This window comes from Oncorhynchus mykiss, chromosome 22 (genome assembly GCF_013265735.2).
Source record: "Oncorhynchus mykiss isolate Arlee chromosome 22, USDA_OmykA_1.1, whole genome shotgun sequence".
Lineage (NCBI taxonomy): Eukaryota > Metazoa > Chordata > Actinopteri > Salmoniformes > Salmonidae > Oncorhynchus > Oncorhynchus mykiss.
This window is the reverse complement of record NC_048586.1, coordinates 4,792,408-4,817,932: the sequence shown is the minus strand read 5'-3', so window position 1 is coordinate 4,817,932 and position 25,525 is coordinate 4,792,408. Positions and strand designations below refer to the sequence as shown.

Here is a 25,525-nt window from a genome sequence, read left to right as displayed (position 1 = left end):
TCAAACATGTCATTTAACACCCAATGACACAAAACACCAACTTTTTAGAACAGATATTTGTGTGCACACACAATGTATCTATTCGTTAAGTTGTAAAGGCTCATGGGTGAACAAACATTAAGATGTGAAGCCATCTAATGGAAAGCAAAAACCATGCAACATCTGAAGTTAAAACCATTCAATGTTTTAGGGAAGCCACATCTATTCATTCAAAATGTGAAGCCAGAATGGTGGACATTTTGTGCTCAGATATTGAAGATTTTCATTACTGAACTTCTAAAGCATGTGTTACCTTAGAAACAGAACAGAAGTTCAAAGGTCAGGCGTTACTCTAATAGAGCTCTTTCTTTCTCATCAGCCCCTTTTTTGAAATGCGTCATCTGGGTTTGATTCAATAATAGCAACTTAATGAAAAGAAGGACATACAGTACATCTAGCCAAAATGATTTTGACTCTAAAACTGCAAAATCACAAGACGTACTGTATGTGTAACACACTATGCTGGATAGATACATTTTTCAGGATGAATGAAGTCTCTTTCATGTCTTAGAATTTGTCTTATCCACCTGTAGCCTTTGGTGAGCAAGTCTAATAGCGCAGTTTCTCTTAGCCAGTGAGTGAATAGAAAAATAATAATTAGGACATGGACATGTACAAACAGACCAGCTATGACTTCCATAAGGCATTCAGAAGCAAAACGACAGTACTGAGACAAAGAGGATTCGCAATCCAATGGCTCAGACATGAGACGCATGTGGCAGGGACTCCAGACAATCACAGATTATAAAGGGAAAGCCAGCCATGTCGCGGACACCAACTCCTCTCTCCCGGACAAGATAAACACCTTCTTTGCCCGCTTTGAGGAAAACAACAATGAACCTCCAACGTGGGCCCCTCGGTTCACGAGGACCTTGTGTGCCGGATCTCTGTGGCCGACGTGAGAAAGACATTTAACCTGTTGCGTCGACCAAACCCGGATCCGGGATTCTATTTACAGACCTAAGCTCATTACCATAACGCAACGTTAACTATTCATGAAAATCGCAAATGAAATGAAATAAATATGCCATCTCTCAAGCTTAACCTTTTGTAAACAACACTCATCTCAGATTTTCAAAATATGCTTCTCAACCATAGGAAAACAATCATTTGTGTAAAAGTGGCTAGCTAGCGTAGCATTTAGCGTTAGCATTAGCGTTAGCATCCAGCATGCAAGATTTCAACAAAAACATAAAAGCCTTCAAATAAAATCATTTACCTTTGAAGAACTTCGGATGTTTTCAATGAGGAGACTCTCAGTTAGATAGCAGATGCTCAGTTTTTCCAAAAAAGATTCTTTGTGTATTAGAAATAGCTCCGTTTTGTACATAACATTTGGTTACCAAAAAAAAAACGAAAATTCAGTCCTCAAAACGTGAACTTTTTTCCAAATTAACTCCATAATATCGACTGAAAACATGGCAAACGTTGTTTAGAATCAATCCTCAAGGTGTTTTTCACATATCTCTTCAATGATATATCGTTCGTGGAAGCATGGTTTCTCCCCTCAATCAAATGGAAAAGTACAAGCAGCTGGCGTTTGCGCACCGAATTCCACGCAGGACACCAGGCGGACACTTGGGAAATGTAGTCTCTTATGGTCAATCTTCCAATGATATGCCTACAAATACGTCACAATGCTGCAAACACCTTGGGGAAACGACAGAAAGTGTAGGCTCATTCCTTGCGCAATCACAGCCATATAAGGAGACAATGGAAAACAGAGCTTCAGAGATTCTGCTCATTTCCTGCTTGACGCATCATCTTGGTTTCGCCTGTAGAATGAGTTCTGGGGCACTTACAGACAAAATCTTTGCAGATTCTGAAACTTCAGAGTGTTTTCTTTCCAAAACGGTCAATAATATGCATAGTCGAGCATCTTTTAGTGACAAAATATTGCGCTTAAAACGGGAACGTTTTTTATCCAAAAATGAAATAGCGCCCCTAGAGATCCAAGAGGTTAAGCGGTAACCCACTCAAGGCAGCCGGCCCAAACGGCATCCCAAGCCGCGTCCTCAGAGCATCTGCAGACTAGTTGGCTGGAGTGTTAACGGACATATTCAAGCTCTCCATATCTAAGTCTGTTGCCCCCAATTCTTAAAAATGTCCACCATTGTTCCTGTACCCAAGAAAGTGAAGGTAACTTAAATAAATGACTATCGGTCCGTAGCACTCACTTCTGTCATCAAGGTAAAAAAAAATATGTTGTTCTGCCCCTGAACAAAGCAGTTAACCCACTGTTCTTAGGCCGTCAATGAAAATAAGAATTTGTTCTTAACTGACTTGCCTAGTGAAAAAAAGGTTAAATAAATAAATAAAATGAAGTGTGTTGAGATGCTAGTTAAGGATCATATTACCTCCACCTTACCCGACACCCTAGACCCACTACAATTTGCATACCGCCTCAACAGATTCACGGACGACGCAATTGCCATTGCACTGCACACTGCCCTATACCACCTGGACAAGAGAAATATCTATGTAATAATGCTGTTCATTGACTACAGCTCAGCTTTCAACTACATAGTGCCCTCCAAGCTCATCTCTAACCTCAGGGCCCTGGGTCTGAACCCCTCCCTGTGCAACTGGCTCCTAGACTTCCTGACAGGTTGACCTCAGGGGATGATGGTAGGCAACAACAACTCTGCCACGCTGATCCTCAACACAGGGGCCCCACAGGGGTGCGTGCTCAGTCCCCTCCTGTACTCCCTGTTCCCTCATGACTGCGTGGCCACCCACGTCTCCAACTCAATCATCAAGTTTGCTAACGATACAACAGTGATAGAATGACTATAGTGGTAGCTAGCTAGAGGACTCCTAATTTCTCCAGGAATGATTTAGACAAACATTTTACTTATCTGTTGTTGTCTTTGTCTATTTGCTAGCTAGGGCCATCTACTTTAAGTGCTGTGTCTTTCCAGTACTTGCTGTGTGGACTGCTCATAACTTGCAGATGATTGTTGACACATCAATCAGGATTAAGTGGAAGGGCAATTTGTGACTATTGTTGTTTTTGTAATCAGTGGCTGTATTGGAGGGGGAGTGGTTTTCCCTCTCCTAGGCAATCAGTAATTAGTGGGAGCTGTGCTCTTCACCTCTGTAAGGCAATTATCAATTAGTGTCCCATGTTTTCTCAGTGGCAGCTGTAGGCGGCAGTCATGTCAGTGGAAGTCTTGTCCCAAAACTAAGACGGTTCTGCCGAGTTGTTCTGCGGAGTGGTTCGAGGAAGCTCCACACCACTCTCTCAATATCTTACCTAGTTATTTTCTGATGATCTCATTTAGCTCTTTTGTAGCTTTGGCAACTGTGTTTGTTTTCTATATCTGTTCGTGCCTCTCCCTGTAGGCTTTACAGACGCTCCCCACCCCTTGCAACCCTTCTAATTTAGTGTACCCTCCACTCACAACCCTTGTGGAATTCCTGGTCTCTGGTAGCGTTTGGAACTGCCAATCTGTGGTCAAGAACACCAAGTTCATCTCAGCTATGGTACACTTCAGTCCCTTGACTTCTTGGCCCTGACGGCGACATGGATCACCCCTAACACCACTGCTACTCCATCTGCTCTCTCTTCATCTGACTATGTTTTCTCTCATAGTCCAAGAGCATCTGTTCATAACAGTGGTGGCACAGGGCTACTCTTCTCTTTACTCTCTCACTCACCTGTCATCTCCTCATTTGAATTCCATACTGTCACTGTCAATTGTCCACTCAAGATGAACATTGTTGTTATCTATTGCCTGCCAGGTGCTCTTAGAGTTCCTCAATGAGCTTGACACCTTGATAAGCTCATTTCCTGTCGATGGCTTACAGCTCTTTGTACTGGGAAACTTCAACCTCCCGACGTCTGCCTTTGATTAATTTCTTTCCAACTCTTTCTTTCCCCTCCTCTTTTGACCTCACACTTTCCCAGTCCACTCCCAATCACAAGGCAGGCAATTTGCTTGACTTCATCTTTACTAGAGGCTGATCTGGTCTCTGATCACTATTTTGTTTCCTTTTCTGTCTCCTCCAACCCTAGCCACTCAGCCCCTACCTAAATGGTTTTGCGCTTCCTCAATCTTCGCTATCTCTCTCTGACTACTCTCTCCTCTTCTATCCTGTCATCTCTCCCTTCTGCTAAATCCTCTCCCCTCCTTTCTCCTGATTCAACTCTTCAACACTACTCTCTTCCCTTTCTGCATCCTATGTCTCGCACTATCCCCTTTCCTCCCGGACCGGCTCGGCCCTCCCCTCCTGCTCTGTGGCTGAGTGAGTCATTGCGACCGTACAGAACAGGGCCGTGGGCAGCTGAGTGAAAATGGAGGAAAACTAAACTTCCTGGAGGACCTATCATCCTTTTACTCCCTTCTCTTCCTCTGTATCTGATGCTAAAGCCACTTTATATCACTCAAAATGTCAAGCTTCTGCCTCTAAACCTAGGAAACTATTTTCCACTTCTCCCTCCTTAATCCTCCACTCCCTCCCTCCTCCCACTCTGAGGATGAATTTGTCAACCACTTTGAAAAGAAGGTTGATGACATCCGCTCCTCATTCACTCAGCCTATTGAGTCCACTGGTCCCACTCACACAGAACTACCCTACGTCTTGACCTCTTTCTCACCTCTCGCTCCAGATTAAGTTCTGCAACTAGTGTTGTCCGGCTGCCCGACAACTTTCCCGCTCGACCCCATCCCCTCCTCCAGACCATATCTGGAGACCTTCTCTCATTCCTCTCTTCCCTCATCAACTCACCCCTGACCACTGGCTGCATCCCCTCTGACTTCAAAATGGCCCAAGCTGTTCCCCTCCTCAAGAAACTAACACTGGACTCCCCTGATGTCAAAAACTACAGACCAGTATGTTCTTATTTCTAAAACACCTGTGTGCTTTCTCTGACCAACTCTCTTGCTATCGTTCAGAACTACTGTCTTTCTCTCTTCTTGACCCTAACCAGTCAGGCTTCAAGATGGGTCATTCAACAGGGACTGCTGTTCTGTGTCAAAGAGGCTTACAGAGGCCCACACCGCAAAGCTGATTGCCTCCTCTGTTCTCATCCTCCTAGATCTATCCACTGACTTCGACACCATGCCCATTCTAACATTCTATTGAACGGGGTGGTCCAGAAGCTAATTCCCTGAAATTCTATCCATTTTGCCTCAGGGTTTTATACTTTGTATCAACAGCTCTTTCTAATAGTTCTACTGCCGTACATTGTATTTTAGTTACACTGTTTATACACAAACCGTATATTTATTTATTTTGATATGTACTGCTGTACATATTCTTAGCATATCTTGTGTAAATTCATCCAGTGTATACAGTGGGGCAAAAAAGTATTTAGTCAGCCACCAATTGTGCAAGTTCTCCCACTTAAAAAGATGAGAGAGGCCTGTAATTTTCATCATAGGTACACTTCAGCTATGACAGACAAAACTTCAGACGGGCCTGGACATGTACTGGCTTAAGCAGGGGAACACGTCGAGCACTGCAGGATTTGAGTCCCTGGCGGCGTAGTGTGTTACTGATGGTAGGCTTTGTTACTTTGGTCCCAGCTCTCTGCAGGTCATTCACTAGGTCCCCCCGTGTGGTTCTGGGATTTTTGCTCACCGTTCTTGTGATCATTTTGACCCAACGGGGTGAGATCTTGCGTGGAGCCCCAGATCGAGGGAGATTATCAGTGGTCTTGTATGTTTTCCATTTCCTAATAATTGCTCCCACAGTTGATTTCTTCAAACCAAGCTGCTTACCTATTGCAGATTCAGTCTTCCCAGCCTGGTGCAGGTCTACAATTTTGTTTCTGGTGTCCTGTGACAACTCTTTGGTCTTGGCCATAGTGGAGTTTGGAGTGTGACTATTTGAGGTTGTGGACAGGTGTCTTTTATACTGATAACAAGTTCAAACAGGTGCCATTAATACAGGTAACAAGTGGAGGACAGAGGAGCCTCTTAAAGAAGAAGTTACAGGTCTGTGAGAGCCAGAAATCTTGCTTGTTTGTAGGTGACCAAATACTTATTTTCCACCATAATTTGCAAATAAATTCATTAAAAATCCTACAATGTGATTTTTTTTCTTTTTTTTCTCATTTTGTCTGTCATAGTTGAATTGTACCTATGATGAAAATTACAGTTCTCTCATCTTTTTAATTTGGAGAACTTGCACAATTGGTGGCTGACTAAATACTTTTTTGCCCCACTGTATAAGCATAGATTGCATTTGATTACTGTTAATGCAATTTGGGTTGTTAATTGGATTCGTTCTGACATTTTTTGATTTCTTGTCATTGTTTTTTTAATTATTTGTGTACTTGTTTGACATTTTACTGCATTGTTAGGAGCTAGTAAGATAACAATTTTGCTGCACCCGCTATAACATCTGCTAAACTGTGTACGCAACCATTTTATTTGATTTTGATGTAGAGAGTAGTAAAAGGCGCTCAACCAACGTGTTATGTGATAAAATTGTCTGAGCACTGAGAAGGAAAAAGAGCAACTCTCACAATTAAAAACATGATGCTTTATATATACACAACTATTAAAAACAAGAAGTTTCGGCCGTCAATGTCCTCTATAGATGTGCAGATGTATCAGAACATGTTGCATAGATGCAGATTGGTTAATCATTGGCAGAATTGTGTACATAATGCATGTTAAAATATAGCAATTACGAACAACTAATTCCAGTACAATTAGGTGGTGAACATAGCAAGGCCTTCGTGTTAAAGTCGATTTTAGGGTAGCCTAAGGTTATATTCATTTGTTTGCATTTAACGTCCCAATCTTTCTCTGTAGGCCTATTTTTCAACAGGACATTCCAGGAGCCTCCGTGAGGGCAGTTCTCTGCCCCGCTACCGTCCCACCACCACCACAGAGCTGTTTGAGCTGGAAGGCAAGGTGGCGATGGCCGCTGCCACAGTACAGAGCACAGTGAGCGAGGTAAGGGTCAATTTACACTGAGGTCCAAAAGTATTTGGACAGTGACACTTTTTTTGTTGGTTTGACTCTGTACTCCAGCACTTTGGATTTGAAATTATACACCGACTGCAAGGTTAAAGTGCAGACTGTCAGCTATAATTTGAGCATATTTTCATCCATATCGGGTGAACCATTTAGAAACCATGCATGAAATAAGCAGAATGCAAGGCAGGTTGACGTGCTCAGAGTGTAGATGTATTTACAGGTCTTGGTGATCCAATGGTGAAAGAGCCATCTAATACAAAATATACCAGTAGATTTACCAAATACGTGCAATAGCCCGAAATAAATGACTTGTATCAGGCTTAAAACCCTTTCCTATCTGAACGGACACAGGTAAATGGCAAGAAGGCACAGCCTCCTCTTGAGAAACCAAATCATGAAGGTTGTGTTCCCCTGCTCAGACATTGCATGCATCAACCAATGGTTGCAAGCCATGTCATCAACTGTGTCATTGACTGACCGATTGCTACAACATAGGTGGTTAGCTGATACAGTGCCTTGCGAAAGTATTCGGACCCCCTTGAACTTTGCGACCTTTTGCCACATTTCAGGCTTCAAACATAAAGATATAAAACTGTATTTTTTTGTGAAGAATCAACAACAAGTGGGACACAATCATGAAGTGGAACGACATTTATTGGATATTTCAAACTTTTTTAACAAATCAAAAACTGAAAAATTGGGCGTGCAAAATTATTCAGCCCCTCTCTCCAGCAAACTCTCTCCAGAAGTTCAGTGAGGATCTCTGAATGATCCAATGTTGACCTAAATGACTAATGATGATAAATACAATCCACCTGTGTGTAATCAAGTCTCCGTATAAATGCACCTGCACTGTGATAGTCTCAGAGGTCCGTTAAAAGCGCAGAGAGCATCATGAAGAACAAGGAACACACCAGGCAGGTCCGAGATACTGTTGTGAAGAAGTTTAAAGCTGGATTTGGATACAAAAAGATTTCCCAAGCTTTAAACATCCCAAGGAGCACTGTGCAAGCGATAATATTGAAATGGAAGGAGTATCAGACCACTGCAAATCTACCAAGACCTGGCCGTCCCTCTAAACTTTCAGCTCATACAAGGAGAATACTGATCAGAGATGCAGCCAAGAGGCCCATGATCACTCTGGATGAACTGCAGAGATCTACAGCTGAGGTGGGAGACTCTGTCCATAGGACAACAATCAGTCGTATATTGCACAAATCTGGCCTTTATGGAAGAGTGGCAAGAAGAAAGCCATTTCTTAAAGATATCCATAAAAAGTGTTGTTTAAAGTTTGCCACAAGCCACCTGGGAGACACACCAAATATGTGGAAGAAGGTGCTCTGGTCAGATGAAACCAAAATTGAACTTTTTGGCAACAATGCAAAACGTTATGTTTGACGTAAGAGCAACACAGCTCATCACCTTGAACACACCATGCCCACTGTCAAACATGGTGGTGGCAGCATCATGGTTTGGGCCTGCTTTTCTTCAGCAGGGACAGGGAAGATGGTTAAAATTGATGGGAAGATGGATGGAGCCAAATACAGGACCATTCTGGAAGAAAACCTGATGGAGTCTGCAAAAGACCTGAGACTGGGACGGAGATTTGTCTTCCAACAAGACAATGATCCAAAACATAAAGCAAAATCTACAATGGAATGGTTAAAAAAAAAACATATCCAGGTGTTAGAATGGCCAAGTCAAAGTCCAGACCTGAATCCAATCGAGAATCTGTGGAAAGAACTGAAAACTGCTGTTCACAAATGCTCTCCATCCAACCTCACTGAGCTCGAGCTGTTTTGCAAGGAGGAATGGGAAAAAATTTCAGTCTCTCGATGTGCAAAACTGATAGAGACATACCCCAAGCGACTTACAGCTGTAATCGCAGCAAAAGGTGGCGCTACAAAGTATTAACTTAAGGGGGCTGAATAATTTTGCACGCCCAATTTTTCAGTTTTTGATTTGTTAAAAAAGTTTGAAATATCCAATAAATGTCGTTCCACTTCATGATTGTGTCCCACTTGTTGTTGATTCTTCACAAAAAAATACAGTTTTATATCTTTATGTTTGAAGCCTGAAATGTGGCAAAAGGTCGCAAAGTTCAAGGGGGCCGAATACTTTCGCAAGGCACTGTATGTAAAATACCATTTTAGGCATTGTAAGCTGTGGCATATGTCAGCAACCCCTGGGCAGGGGAAAGCGCCCATAAGCAATTGGCCCATTGGCAAATACAGAATGTATTTTTTTATTTAACCTTTATTTAATTAGGCAAGTTAAATAACTAGGCAAGTTAAGAACAAATTCTTATTTACATTGACGGCCTAGGAACAGTGGGTTAACTGCCTTGTTCAGGGGCAGAACTATAGATTTTTACCTTGCCAGCTGGGATTTGATCCACCAACTTTTCGGTTACTGGCCAAACGCGCTAACCACTAAGCTCCCCGCCAACCAGAATGACCGAAACATAGGACACAGGCAACTCCGACATAACCTGGGAATTATGAACAAAGGAAACCATGCGTTGAATTAAATAATCAGAACTTGAGTCTTGAGAATGTTCATGTGCACAATAGCATCGCGCCCACTCAGAAATGGTAATTGAAAATGTACTGTATCAAGCAATTAGAAACGTCTAAATGTTGCAATAATGAAATATAGATTTACCACATACTGTATGCATTTAAACGTGTGAAAGCAACAGCAAACATTTCAACAAGAGAACAAAGAACTTTCCACTGGCGGGTGTAACGTATACGCAGGGAGTCAGGCAGAAGGTGATTTTAATAATGAAACGATACAAAATAACAAACATGAGAAGCATACTGAACGTGAGAGAAATCAATACTGCCTGATGACTGAGGCTTACTGAAGGCTATATGAAGGGAGAGTAATCAGGGTGGTGATGAAGTCCAGGTTTGCTTAACGATGGGGAGCAGGTGTGCGCAATGTGGGTTGTCAGGACCAGTGGTTAGTAGACCGGCAACATTGAGCACTGGAGGGAGGGAGCAAGAGTGACAGTGGGAGTTTGGAGAAAGTCTATGGTGCTTCTTTGCCACAGTAATAATTCATTGTAACAACAAATTCCAAATGCACGCTTAATACTTCAAATAAAATGATACATTTCTGTAAATTTTGACATACCAAAAGACCAGTAGGTGTACGCTAGTAATTGTTGCTTGATACCCCATCGTTGGTGAGCTTGCAAACAGTTAATATTCTTGATCACCAAAACTTTTTGGAACCGCATATTTATTTATTATGGCAATCCTCCCTACAATTGGACGAAATCAGCAATCTTTTCGCTAGCCCACCCGACTTAGGTAGAGTGAAAGGTCTCGGGTTCAATCCATGGGCCAATATGTTGCAATGGCGATGCTACGGCTACTGTGTCTGGCTGCTGCGTGGAGAGTAATCCACGTTGACTCTGTGCCACAAAATTTGTGACAAAACGGTACAAAACCTGGCCAGGTCAATTCAAGTGATCACTCTCAAGTTAGTCGAGTCTTGATGCTCCAAATTAAGTCTCAAGCTAATAGAAAATAAAATAAATTGAGTCTCAACTCATCATATTTGTGACTCGAGTCAAAGTCATGTGACTTGAGTCTACAACTCTGTATTTATGCCTCTAACTTCCTCACTCATTAATTAGGATTCATTCATAACATATTCTATTCTTATTTACAATAAAAGTGACTCAAATTACACAATATTATTTACCATTTAATTTATATTGTGCACAAAATAATCTGAAACACAACCAAAACAAACTGCAAATGCTTCCAAGTTTGTAGAGGTTACAAGCTTGATGTAGGAATATGGGACCAAATACAACACTTTTGACTACTAACCTGTTCAACTCTGACACCCTCTGGTGAAATGTTCTAAACACATAATATTGTATAGTACCCTCAAAGTACATTTTGGTTTCAAATCTACAAGTCCTACAAACATATGCTTTGAACTGTGGGATTCTGATCAAGGCTCAGAAATCATGTGAATATTACAGTTGTCAAATGTTGAGGGATAAGAGATTTGAAAGTCTAGGTTTGACATAAAATACAAGTGCGTTGGGAAAGTATTCAGACCCATTGTTTTTTTCTACATTTTGTCACGTTACAGCCTTATTCTAAAATGGATTAAATTGTTTTTTTCCCCCTCAATCTACACACAATGTCCCATAATGACAACGCAAAAAGCTTTTTTTTGTGCTAATTTATAAATCAAGAAAAACAGAAAATCACATTACATAAGTATTCAGTCCCGTTACTAACGACTTTATTGAAGCACCTTGGGCAGCGATTACAGCCTTGAGTCTTTTTGGGTATGACACAACAAGCTTGGCACACCTCTATTTGGGGAGTCTTACCCATTCTTCTCTGCAGATCCTTTCAAGCGCTGTCAGGTTGGATGGGGAGCATCACTGCATAGCTATTTTCAGGTCTCTCCAGAGATGTTAGATTGGCTTCTATTCTGGGCTCTGGCTAGGCCACTCAAGGACGTTCAGAGACTTGTCTCTAAGTGACTCCTGCGTTGTCTTGGCTGTGTGCTTAGGGTCGTTGTCCTGTTGGAAGGTGAACCTTCGCCCCAGGTTGAGGTCCTGAGTTCTCTGGAGCATCAAGGATCTTTCTGTACTTTGGTCCGTTCATCTCTCCCTCGATCCTGACTAGTCTCTGAGTCTCTGCCGCTGAAAAACATCCCCACATTATGATGCTGCCACCATCATGCTCCACCATAGTGATGGTGCCAGGTTTCCTCCAGATGTGACACTTAGCATTCATGCCAATTGTTCAATCTTGGTTTCATCAGACATGAGAATCTTGTTTTTCATGGTCTGAGAGTCTTTAGATGCCTAAATTCCAAGCGGGCTGTCATGTGCCTTTTACTGAGGAGTGGCTTCCTTCGGGTCAACCTACCATAGAGGTCTGATTGGTGGAGAACTGCAGAGTTTGTTGTCCTCCACAGAGGAACTATGGAGCTCTGTCAGAGTGACCATCGGGTTCTTGGTACACCTCCCTCTAGGAAGAGTCTTGGTGGTTCCAAACTTCTTCCATTTAAGAATGATGGAGGCCACTGTGTTCCTAGGGACCTTCAATACTGTAGACATTTTTTGGTACCCTTCCCCAGATCTGTGCCTCGACACAATCCTGTCTCGGAGCTCTACGGACAATTCCTTTGACCTCATGGCTTGATTTTTGCTGACATACACTGTCAACTGTGGGACGTTATATAGACAGGTTTGTGCCTTTCCAAATCACATCTAATCAATTGAATTTACCACAGGTGGACTCCAACCAAAGATGATCAATGTAAACAGGATGAACCTGATTTCAATTTCGAGTGTCATAGCAAAGGATCTGAATACTTACAGTGGGGCAAAAAAGTATTTAGTCAGCCACCAATTGTGCAAAGTTGAAAAAACTGACCCTACGTTACATCGTGACATGTCATGCCGTAACGTACAGCACGCATAAAGCAACTATTGCTGTCTTACAATCTCTCTCCACCAGGTGTAGCACTTCTCTCATCGTTTAAAAACAAGAAATGGACAGTGATGGGGGTAGGGGGGGGATACCTAGTCATATTTTGCATCGTCACTGCAAGCGATCACGACTCTCAAAAAAACTGTTTACTCAAATTCGACACAAACCTTCAAATAGGTATGTAATCACACATTATATAAACTCTTTATAGTGTTTTATTGACATTTTAGCAGCGATAAGGTGATAAGTTGGACAGATCGAGTGAAACAAAGCAATTTTCCCACACAACATCTCTCCTTCTTACTATCACACATTAGTTTCACTTCCCCACCCGCTATTTTTAAAAAGAAAGTAGGAAAACCTGCAAAATCGGCAGTGTATCAAATACTTGTTCCCCCCACTGTATGTCCTAGTGCTAACTGAGGAAAGATTGACCAAACACAAGCGGTCATATTTTCTAACTCTCGGATGACAAACTACAATATGAATTAGCTAATAGCAATTACTATGTATATTTAATCATATCACGAGTGAGCTCAACATTGATCAAAATAATTGAGTAAAACACTTTCTAGAAATCAAAAGTAATCCAATGATGATTCGTTTCAGCATGCAGTCATACTTTTTTTTCCTCAGAAACCAAAGATAATAAGAGAAGACCAGATGAGTTTGGTCTGTTTATAGTATGCATGTTGAAGGGGTGTGTCATCTACCATCGTTCACATCCCACCATTCACTTCTTGAAGTTCTCCCAAAATTTGTGAACCCTTACTCACCTCATTTTGTTATAGCATCTTTGGTCCGACAGATCACCGGTAATTGAAAAACGTGAATAAAATAGTAAATATATCAGTAATACCACACAAAACATTTTCTGATAGTGATTTATTCATACAAATGGCGCGTGCAGGCAGTCAATCACGTAACCTCTCACTCTGAGCCATTCACTGTTGTTGTTTATGTATGTAGCTAGTGAGCTAAGCTGTAGCATTAGCAATGTCTTTCAAAAGGAGACAACTCACAAATGAAGAAATTCTGGAGATATAAAAAAATTCTGACAATGAGTCTGAAAGTCAGGAATCAGATTCTGACAGTGACAGTGAGGAGCTTCCCCCCAGCCCGTGAGAACCCTGAATCTGAGGACCCCTTGTCCACTGACTGATTCCCAGTTCCCTTTGAAGATGCTGGTGGTGATGGAGGCAGACCGACAGTGGATGAAGTACAGGAGTTCTGTGGTAGCTGGAAGGCTGCCAGCCAATTCACCCCTCCTGGCCCTGCTGTTTGCTTTGATGAGTCCCAGTCTGAGTGCAACGGCCCTTGCCATTTCCATCTGAGGCAGTGCTTCAAGTTGTTTCTGACAGAGGAGCTGGTGGGAGAAATAGCAGAGACCAATCACAATGCCTTGGAGCTACAGGAGAAGAGAGAGCCAGGAGTGGGGGGGACAACCACAATTAGTGAAATGTATACCTTCCTGGTGACAGTCCTTCTCATGGGGATAGTGAAGAAGAACTCCCTAAGAGAATGCTGGAGCACAGATCCTATGTTTGCAACTCCCTTCTTTTCCACCCTCTTCCCAAGTCTTCTTCCTAGTTCTGCTGCAATGACTGCATTTCATCAACAATGCTACTGCCATCCTAAATGACCCGTTAAACAAAATAAGAAATGTCAACAGCTGGCAGTAAAGTGGCAGGACAAACGAGACATCCATGTCCTCTCCACTGTCCATACAGCAACCATGTCGGCCATAGGGAAGGTGGACCACTTGACGGGAGAAAGAAATATCAAACCAGACTGTGTGTTTGACTATAACCTCAAAATGGGGGCAGTGGATGAGGCAGACATGATAAACAGCTTTGTGGAATGCACTCAGAAAACGACCAAGTGGTATAAGAAGATATTTTTCAAGTTCTCCAGGGTAGCTTCAAATTACAACAAGCCAATACTTCTGACGCAATTAGCATTGTTTTACAGAGCTAATAGTTGATTGTAGCTAGCTACATAAGCACGATTGAATATAACACCATAAAGGTTATGAAATGAGTAACGTTACCTTGCGTGTCCGCGGTTATAAAGAATATGCACAAATATATTATGCTCCATACACACAGTGAGCTACGGTAGAAACCGTATAACATGACACACAAACTATTATAACATAATAAGGCACTTACTTTGATAGAAACGCAGTCTGGATTTGAACATGGGTGTCTGTAGTGACGCCTCTAGCACTGAGACGCTGTGCCACTTGGGAGTCATAAGGCCAGGGTAGCTTCAAAATACAACACATGCTAATACTTCTAATACTTTTCCAGAGCTAATAGAAGAATGTAGCTAGCTAGCTAAACATTGAGTATAACACCATAAAGGTTATGAAATGAGTAACGTTACCTTGTGTGTCCGCGGTTATAAGGAATATACACAAAAACATGCGACAGTAGAAACAACATGCAGAAACTATTATAACGTAATAGGGCACTTACTTTGATAGAAACGCACACATTTCCAAAGTTATTATTGGTAAAGAAAACAACTATGATTGCGATGCAGGCAACAGATAGAAAATGTGAACACGTGTGTGCAGGACGGGAGATGAGCAAATGTCTGCAGACTTGAACTGCACAAACAATTGGGAAGTATTTGGGGAATTTTGTCTGGGTCAGAAATGTCAAAAACATGAAGTGGTCCGTAAAAGTAAAAATAACTACTTTTATGTGAATGAATGAGGCGGAACACACCTCAATAATTAAAAATTGACAAGTTGAAAACAGCCTATAAATAAAAACAGGGATTATGCGTGCGTGCTTTGGTTTGAAATGTACTGTTGCGTAACAATCACATTCTGGAATGGAGAGAACATTCTAACATCACGTGCATAAAAAAACTCACACTGGGGCGACCATTAGAGATATTTGGAACTCACGCATGAAAGGGTGAAAGAGATGGGTGGGTCTGAAACTTAAGAGGGTGTGAACGATGCTGAATGGGTTTAGACAAAAAAAGGCTTAACAGTAGTAGAACCAAAACATTCATAGGCCATTTTCTCAAAAGTGAGTTTACAAGTTTATCACTATCAAAGCAGAATGACTTTTCCATTGTTCCTCAACTGTAGTGTATGATATACCATGAGTCTCTACTGTTATACAGTGTAAAAAACACAATTAAAAATGTTGCTACATAAGACCGATTTGAGCTGGTCGGTCAAATATGAGGAGGTTTCTACCTATTTATTGATGTCTGATTCCCAGTTTGTCCACTAGTAAGAAGTAGGAGTTCACATGGCGTCTCTTGGCCACTTGAAACCAGTTACGTCTGACTCACTAGTCACTGTGCCAAAGTGGCATCTTAAAATGACCCTAGCAATCAGAGCTTCAAGAAAAAAAACACAGACAGGTGAGAACTTTGGACACACCTACTGATTCAAAGGTTTTTCTTTATAGTGTTAAATCCAAATCTATTTAATATTTGAGATTCTTCAAAGTAGTAACAATATGCCTTGATGTCAGCTTTGCACACTCTTGGCCTTCTGTCAACCAGCTTGATGAGGTAGTCACCTGGAATGCATTTCAATTAACAAGTGTGCCTTGTTAAACGTTAATTTGTGGAATTTCTTTCTTTCTTAATGTGGTTGACCGATTAAATTGTGTGGTGACAACGTAGGGGTGGTATACAGAAGATAGACCTATTTGGTAAAAGACCAAATCCATATTATGGCAAGAACAGCTCAAATAAGCAGAGAAATGACAGGCCATCATTACTTTAAGACATGAAGGCCAGTCAATATGTAACAAGCTGAAGAGGATAAGTTCATTCGTGTTACCAGCCTCAGAAATAGCAGCCCAAAGAAATGCTTCACAGAGTTCAAGTAACAGACACATCTCAACAGCAACTGTTCAGGGGAGACTGCGTGAATCAGGCCTTCATGGTCGAAAGATGGTGCCCGGAGGGGATGGCTGCCGTTTTATGGGCTCTTGATCAACCGTGCTATTTTTTTTTTTTCTCACATTGTTTGTAACTTATTTTGTACATAATGTTGCTGATACCATCTCTTATGACTGAAAAGAGCTTCTGGACATGAGAACGGTGATTATTCACCTTGAACTGGACAAATAATGTTTCTTTAATGAGTCAGATGAGAGGGATTTACTCCAGACACCAGACATGTTAAATGTGCAACCAGAGGTAAAAAGAAAAACTCTAGACCACCTTTACTCCACACACAGAGATGCATACAAAGCTCTCCCTCCATTTGGCAAATCTGACCATAATTCTATCCTCCTGATTCCTGCTTACAAGCAAAAACTAAAGCAGGAAGAACCAGTGACTCGGTCAAACATTGGTCAGATGAAGCAGATGCTAAGCTACAGAACTGTTTTGTTAGCAAAGACTGGAATATGTTCCGGGCTCTTCCGACAGCATTGAGGAATACACCACATCAGACACTGGCTTCATCAATAAGTGCATCGATGATGTTGTCCCCATAATGACTGTACATACATAGCCTAACCAGAAACAATGGATTACAGGCAACATCCGCAATGAGCTAACGTGTAGAGCTTGCGCATACAAGGAGCGAGATTCTAACCTGGAAGATTACAAGAAATCCGGCTATGCCCTCTGATGAACCATCAAACAAGCAAAGCGTCAATACAGGACTAAGATCAAATCGTACCACACCGGCTCCGATGCTTGGTGGATGTGACAGGGCTTACAAACTATCACAGACTACAAAGGGAAGCACAGCCGCCAGCTGCCCAGTGACATGAGTTTACCAGATGAACTAAATAGCTAAATTATTTCTATGCTCACGTCGAGGCAAGTAACACTTAAACATGCATGAGTGCATCAGCTGTTCCGGACGACTGTGTGATAATGCTCTCTGTAGCCGATGTGAGTAAGACCTTTAGGAGTCTCATGGATCCTGGACTAACCCTGGACTAGCCCCCGCACATTGACTCTGTACCAGTAGCCACTGTATATAGTCTCGCTATTGTTATTTTACTATTATGTTTATTATTTTCTTAACTGCATTGTTGGTTAAGGCCTTTAAGTAAGCATTTCACTGTATTCGACGCATGTGACAAATAACATTTGATTTGAATCGCTGCAAAGAAACAAAGCACACCAATACAAAGAAGAGTCTTGCTTGGGCCAAGAAACGCAGTCTGATGAGATTTTTGGTTCCAACCGACGTGTCTTTGAGAGACGCCGAGTAGGTGAACGGATGATGTCTGCATGTGTGGTTCCCACCATGAAGCATGGAGGAAGAGGTGTGGGGGTGCTTTGCTGGTGACACCGTCTGTGATTTATTTAGAATTCAAGGCACACTTAACCAGCATGGCTACCACAGCATTCTGCAGCGATATGCAATCCCACCTGGTTTGGGGAACTATAATTTGTTTTTCAACAGGACAATGACCCAACAGACCTCCAGGCTGTGTAAGGGATATTTGAACAAGAATTAGAGTGATGGAGTGCTGCATCAGATGACCTGGCCTCCACAATCACCTAAACTCAACCCAATTGAGATGGTTTGGGATGAGTTGGACCGCAGAGTGAAGGATAAGCAGCCAATAAGTGCTCAGTATATGTGGGAACTCATTCAAGACTGTTGAAAAAGCGTTCCAGGTGAAGCTGGTTGAGAGAATGCCAAGATTGTGCAAAGCTGTCAAGGCAATAGGTGGCTACTTTGAAGAATCTCGAATATAAAATATATGTTGATCTGTTTAAAACATTTTTGGTTACTACATGATTACATACACTGGGGCAAAAAAAGTATTTAGTCAGCCACCAATTGTGCAAGTTCTCCCAATTAAAAAGATGAGAGAGGCCTGTAATTTTCGTCATAGGTACACTTCAACTATGACAGACAAAATGAAAAAAAAATCCAGAAAATCACATTGTAGGATTTTTAATGAATTTATTTGCAAATTATGATGGAAAATAAGTATTTGGGCAACCAGCATATCTCAAGCCATACACCTCAAACCAAGGAGGCACATTGTTCAGAAAGGTCTTTAAAAATCATCTGTTCCTGGACTAAAAAGCACTTTCTATGGAGATTTTTTATTGAGCTACCTTTTTAGTCCAAAAGCAGGCTTAATCTGGGACCAGGAGACACAGGCCCATTGAGTAAATGTCCTTTTCCCCTGAAGGTGACAGACATCGAGAACAAGATCGCTGCCCTGAGTGCTGCTGGGATGTCTGTGGATATGACCAGGAGAAAGGTAAGGTGGGCAGAGTCTGGGACCTGTGAACATCACATTTGAGTATCTCTGTACTTATTCATGATTTTGATGAAAACAGGACCCTCATGTGTAATACTATGGAAAACAAAACATGGTGCTATGTGTATTTTTCTTAAAGTGACATTTTCAGCCATATAGGCTGATTACAAGGCAAGAGATGCTCAAACTCTCCAAGAGATGAAACAAGATTGTTTTACTTTTTTACAGATCAACTCTCATGTCACCATAACAGAGCATAGACAGAGCGTGGAAAGTCTCAGTGTCTAATTTGAATCAGACTACTGCTGAGTCTTCATGTGCGTCCAGGGTCCTCCTCACAATAGCATTGTTTTTTCTTCTCTCTTGTTTCTTTTAGTCAACTGTCCCTCCCCAAAGAAGGAGAAGTGCCTATGACCTTCCAACAAGTAAGAACTTAAAATGCTGCGCTAGCAGAATCTACAGGGGCTCGTAACCCTAAAGTCTTAACCTTGTTTCACTTAGAACATGATAGGATTGAGAAACATTGCAGAGCTCATTCCTGAGTGTACCAATTGGCCAATAAACTTTGGAACACTTCCCATGCTTTTGACAGTCATAACCGTGTCATACATTGTTACAGGTTTATAGTATGTCACTTATCATATGTTTCTGGTTGATCGTCATAATACGCTTCACTACATGACATTATCAAATGTTTATGACAGCCCTATGTCAGAGTGAGGGCTATAGTTGAACTAAAGTGTCACCAGGAACCAGAACTGTTTGTGCTGTCTTGCTAACTCCTATGGTGATTGAAGAACTACGCTACCGGGAACTTCCCTACATGAGAAAAGACATACTTGTGGGGGACCCCAAAAACACTTTATAGAGAGGTTGCAAACAACTTTACACAGTGGTTGCTTTCTAATAATCTCATGAAGGAAAGTGCACTTGTTCAAGGAAATTTGAATTTGAAAGGAAATTTGTGGAATATGGAAACTCACTCTAGCCCATGCCTGCACCAATCCAATGTTTTAAACTTGTTGGGAGTAGTGAACGAGTGCACAATTCAGGAAGGAGACATTGGGACGCAACTTGTGTGTTCCAACTTCCAGGTGAAGAGGAAGAGTTTCAGAGGAAGTCAGTCAACAAGGGCTCCCTGACCCAGTGGGAAGGCTCCAGGGCACCACATCCTGTGGGGTACGACCCAGTCTCAGGATGGCTGGTGATGGGTTCACCAGTGGTTGGTTACACTGGACTTATACAGGCTGGGTTGGCTTGCCTGTTGTTGGTTTGTGGTTGCTCTCAGTGCTTAATTTGTGCCGGATCCAGCACCTCTGTTTCTGACTGTATTGTTTCGGATCCCATTTGCCAGGATGTGGTACAGTACCTTTCATGGCATGAAAAACAATCCGTTTTCAATGTAAAAATTATAATAAAAGTTATTAAAGTTAATTCAAGTTGACTCCTTTGTAATTCTCCTGTCCCCTTAAAAAACGTAATGTGAAAACGCGCCTGATATACAAATAATTGATTTGTGTTGGGCCGGCCCGGGTTTAGCCTATGGTTTGCGTAACATTGTGGCCTATATAGACCAACGCGTGGCCATTGCTGTGGTGAGAGAAGCACGTCTATGTCTCTCACAGAACTGAAATGAGATTCACTTTCTATAATCCATCTCCCTCTCTCTGCTCTGATAGACATGAGCCTGCAACTCTCATCTCTCCAGTGTTGCACTTCATTTATTTCTTTATAGAATCAAATCCATGGAAGGGTGCTGGAGGTGCCGCAGCACCCATGATAAATTGAAATACATTTGCCACAGTTATAGAATTAATGCTGTCTGTTCAGAAAGAAATGAAATAATATTGAATACTACACCAGGAGTAGACCTATAATTTAGCCACAGCTGCGCTGTGGATTGTGTGTGGGCCAATCTCTAAGCATGCCTACAGTCGGGAATGCTCAGCAAAATTGTCAGTGAACAGCATGCAGCCAAGACAGGCCTTTCGCAATAGTTCAAATCCAATCGCGGGAAAACAGGAAAACAAATGGACCCTGCTGAAAAGAGAAGACTAATCTGTCTGTAGACTACCAAATGATCACCTTCCAACTCGGCATATTGTGCTGACAACGTTGTTTTACAAAGTAAAACCAGAGAGAGTAAGCTTTGGGCACGAGCGCGTCAGCCATCAGCGTTGAGTGAGCTGTGCATCATTGGGTGAGTCAGTGAAATGGAAAAGCTTTTTTAGGACTATAATTTCCTCGTCATATGGTAGCCTACAATATGTGTCTCCACCACACACCTAGGTCTAGGCTATTGATGGACTCAAGACAAGGTTGTTTTTATTGATCTCAGATTCTCAGTATGTCAGTGTCAAAGTAGCATGACATTGATCATTTGTGAGGTATTAAAAAATATTGTGCTAAAGTCTCCAGTCATCTAAAATGATGTAGAATTGCATGAAATGTGTTTATAAAAGGCCACATTTTTCCCGGACTCTAGGTTACCAAAATGTTGCCCAATGTGTGCAACTTTTGCAAGCCCTCTACTCTACAGCTCTATGCCAAATTAAGCACTGGTTGCTCTGTGTGGTGTTTCTCTTGTTGGCATACTCCTTCATACTCTCTGGATTTATTCCACATGTGGTTGGTTTTGGTTCATCTGTGTGTTGATTGGGTTTCTGTTGTTTGAGTACATTGGGTAATTAATTCATTACCGGAGCTCATAAAATGGTGTTGATCTAAGAATCAAAACATTGTTTCTCTTGTTTTGGGCTCCAAATGGAAGGCTGTAGAGGTATAATCATGCTCTTATTTCTACATTGCATAGTCATTAGAACAGGGTGGTGAGGCTTAGAGTCATTCTGGCTGAACCTTTGTTCACTTTTTGTCATCATCAGTTGCCTGTGTAGGCTCTAAACACTGATGCACTCAACGACGTTCTCTATCCCATAGATACTCCCATAGAGAAATCGACCTTGATTGTTTTGCACTGCCGCCATTTCAGTGACACATGCTTTGAACGCTGATAAGAGGGATATGATGAGAGACAGAGAATAGGGAGGGATGAGGAAAGAGGCGAGCAAGAGAAAGTTGTTTGTGGTGCTGTTCAATGCCAAAATGTATTTCTTATTCGTGTTGATTTAAAACGTGGTTACACCCCTAGTTCGGTTTAAGAGGGTTCTTAGTGGAGGATTACTTAATGCGTTGACTTGCCAGACTTCTACAAGAGTTTTATGAGAGCGCTGTATGAGTGTGGGAGGAATACTGCACACACACAACACTTTCTCATCAGCCCCTTAGGTATAGTTAGTTTTTCAGCCTATTTTAGGTGGCCCTAAATTATATTAGTTATAATCATCGGTATGATTTACAATTTGTGGTCCCAGTCTTTTCTTTTCAGCTGACCTAACAACTAAGCATCAAAGGTATTTATGTGACACATTTTGAACTATTCTTGTGTCCCAATGTCCCAGTTTTAAAAGTCAGTCATGTTTGGGATAATCATCCAATCACTCTCAAATGGAATCAAAGCATTCTCTCCCTCTCCTCCCCATTTCTCACTGTCTCTCTCTCTCTCTCTCTCTCTCTCACTCTCACTCTCACTCTCACTCTCACTCTCCATTCTGCAGAAACCAGTAATGGCACAGGGTCATTGAGGAGGAAGTTGAGCATCTTGTAACTGAGTACAGTGATTCTTATAACAGAGAATCTGCTGGAGCAGGAGTCCATTTTGTGTCAAGTTCTTTCATTGGCTATACATTATTGTGAACTGAACCTAATAATGCCATTATTTCTCTGTTTGTTTATTACATTCACTCAATATTATTTCTAATATTATTTATATTCAAAAATGTGAAATGTTATGCTTCATGTTACAATGTCTTAATGCATTTGTTGAACAGTAAAACAACTTTAAAAAAAACATTATAGCAATGATGTAGCTGCCAACTTTATTAAAATTTACTTATGACTAGACTTAGACATCCATAGTACATTAACTGTAATCTCATGTTTGTACTACTATTGAATGAGCCTGTTGAAAAGCTTTATTAACTTCACTATTAACAGATTACACAATTATATGTAGGGTTTTCTCCAGAGAATTGCAGCTGTTTCTCATATAGGCTTCATTCCATAGGGATCATGGAACACTTTGTAGGAACTAAATCTCAGAGGTCAATTGATAAACCAATTCCAGGAGGCACATATGGTTCTCCATTGGGTTCCAGTCTATATGCTTTCTGACATCAAGGGACAAGAGATTGAGTGATGGTCTGCGTCCAGACCCGGCGCCAGAACAAATCATTTGGACTGCCTTTGCTTTCCATAGGCGGGCCCGTTTTTTCACAGGACCTCATGCGTGGTCATGCGCGTTCACAGTTTTTTTAAATTGGTGTAATAGTAAAGCCCATCCGCAGCTCGTGGGTTTCAAGTTCGGGAAGCTTACTATTTATCCTACCATTTTCTGCGTGACAGTTCTGATTATTTTTATACGCACATTTTCAATAATAACGTTTTCATGTATCAAAATCAATGACTTTGATTATCGAGGCTGGGAGTGTTGGGAAGATTTTTCAAATACTGACGAACAATCATTCGCAATGGATGTTAAAAAAAAACAGACTTTGTTGACTTGTGTGAGATGAATAATAAATGTGTGGTGTAATGTTACGTGGTGATTTAATCAGAAATAAGGCAGGAGAGAGACGTACCATATTTTTGCCACACGACCCTTACCATTTTTCTTGATGCAGTATTTTAAATGATACTCAAGACACATTTTAGACGCTTTTCACTGACAGCCGCAACTCAATCAGGTAGACCTATTGCCACGCGCACTACACAAATTGTGGGCTAAATAGATACAGCAATTTGATGCTTTAATATTAGGGCATATATTCAGGATATACACACAAACATGGGTGCGTGAATGATGCAAGAGGTTAGAACTGATTGCCGCTATTGTACTATGTTAAACAGTAAAGTATCATTCATGTAGTTTTTAGTACAATAGACTTAATACTGCTTTTCTGCTACTGAATTGCTCTGTACATTTGTAGTCATCTGAATGAATTAATTTGAATGAATTTGTATCCTCTGCATGAACCATTAATTGCTATTTTATATTTATTAGTAGATATCCTAGTGTGAACATCACTACAAAGTATGTGAACCATGTTTCCAATACTATAGTGCCAAGTAACACCTTTGACATTGTACTAATTAAAATGTAAACAAAGTCAATATTTTTGTGTTTGTCTTTTATTCACGCCTCCACTTTTGTCATTAAAGACTCAATAAATTCAAGGTCAATGATATTTATTTCAACAACTACTTTTTCCTCCCAACATATGTTTCCTCGTCGGTCTTATTATTCAGCCACAGGTTTACACACCAATAATTATTTGTAACCTTGTAAAGTTTTTGTATTTCTTGCAGATGGAGTCTTATCTCATCATAATTTAACCATAGACATAGGATTCATTCCGTCTATAAGAAAACATGGCGATATTTTGATCACGACATTTCCTTTGCCATGGGGATGGAATCAGATACTCTTAGGATATTAGTTTTCTTCGGGCTGCTGCTTATTGAAAAGTATGCCACGTGCCCGGCCATTGCCTTAGCGAAAATGATTTTTTTTCTCTCTCACTAAGATCCCTCTGAAAGGTCTCGCTGAGGTCCACTGGTGTGAGACTAAGATGTTTTCCATGTCGTTATCACCAGCCTTGTCATGAAATGGCCTCTGAACGAGCTGAATGCCTGTCGCGAGTGCACGTAGACACACTGCAGGGATTCCATTACAGATAGCTAACACACATTACTCTGCGCAACACATACTGTTTCACTCTTGTCCTATCTATATGGGACCACCCATTATGGTCAAGAGAAAATCCGCACAACCCACATTGCACTTGTGTGGCCTGGGTGGTCAAGCTGTCAACAGCACTCTCTCTACTCTATCCAATAAAACATACAATACAGAAGGAGTGGGATTGCACAACTCATTCTATTAAATAAACCCTTAAATACATTATGGAAGCTTGTCATAATGTAGTTAAATAACATTAATAACTCTCCTAATCCCCTTGCTGGACATAAAATATTCCATATACTGCGCCCCTCCATTTTCTCACCACTTATTCCAAAATTTAAAGTAGGACCATGAATGGAGGATTGTGGTCACGGCTATTTACAGAAAGCAGCATACCTTGCCTTTTAATAATTCATTTATTCAGACCATTGTATAGTTTGTGCATATTCATGGTCTTGTAAGTATATCTTGTTAATTTCAGATGATGCAGTTATAGGTGTCACTGAGGATGTGAGTCATCTATGTGCTCATGATTGGCTTTGTGTGAATGTATGAGAAGATGCATGTGTGACTTGACCTCTCAACCAAACATTACATATATATTTTTTTTGCTAAACTTTCATGTATACCCATTTATGAAACTGCAACATACAGCAAGTGGTTAGGGTAAAGTCGATCATTTTATGAATGCTAACGAGTGGTTAGGGTTTGTTAAGTGGTATGGTAAGGTCAGGTTTAGCCAGCTAATGTGCGCAGCATCACCAAATGTACAGATACAGTAGGACGCATGAAAACGAGAAATACATTTTTTTATTATATTGCCTCAAGTAATAACAGGCTCATGAGAAAGATGTCAATGTTTAATATCCATGTACACAAAAGTGGAATGAGACACAATGTAGATACAAGGTGTGTGTGTGTGTGTGTGTGTGTGTGTGTGTGTGTGTGTGTGTGTGTGTGTGTGTGTGTGTGTGCGCGCGCGCAATGTGACATCAGCATCCCCTCTGTGTGGATATAAACTTACTTCCAGAGCAGGTCCTTTTCTGA

At 41.2% G+C, this 25,525-nt stretch overlaps 1 protein-coding gene across 3 annotated transcripts in view; it reads left to right on the top strand.

Moving 5' to 3' along the window:
* Positions 1-23,907, top strand: part of LOC110501274 (melanophilin) — a 123,947-nt gene extending 100,040 nt beyond the window's left edge. For all 3 annotated transcript variants that reach the window (XM_021578697.2, XM_021578696.2, XM_021578695.2), the window contains 4 exons: positions 6,807-6,950; positions 18,607-18,678; positions 19,055-19,103; positions 22,293-23,907. In XM_021578697.2, the coding sequence (XP_021434372.1) occupies positions 6,807-6,950; positions 18,607-18,678; positions 19,055-19,103; positions 22,293-22,342 (315 nt within the window). In that variant the 3' untranslated portion in view covers positions 22,343-23,907. The remainder of the gene's footprint in view (positions 1-6,806; positions 6,951-18,606; positions 18,679-19,054; positions 19,104-22,292) is intronic.
* Positions 23,908-25,525: the final 1,618 nt, after the last annotated feature.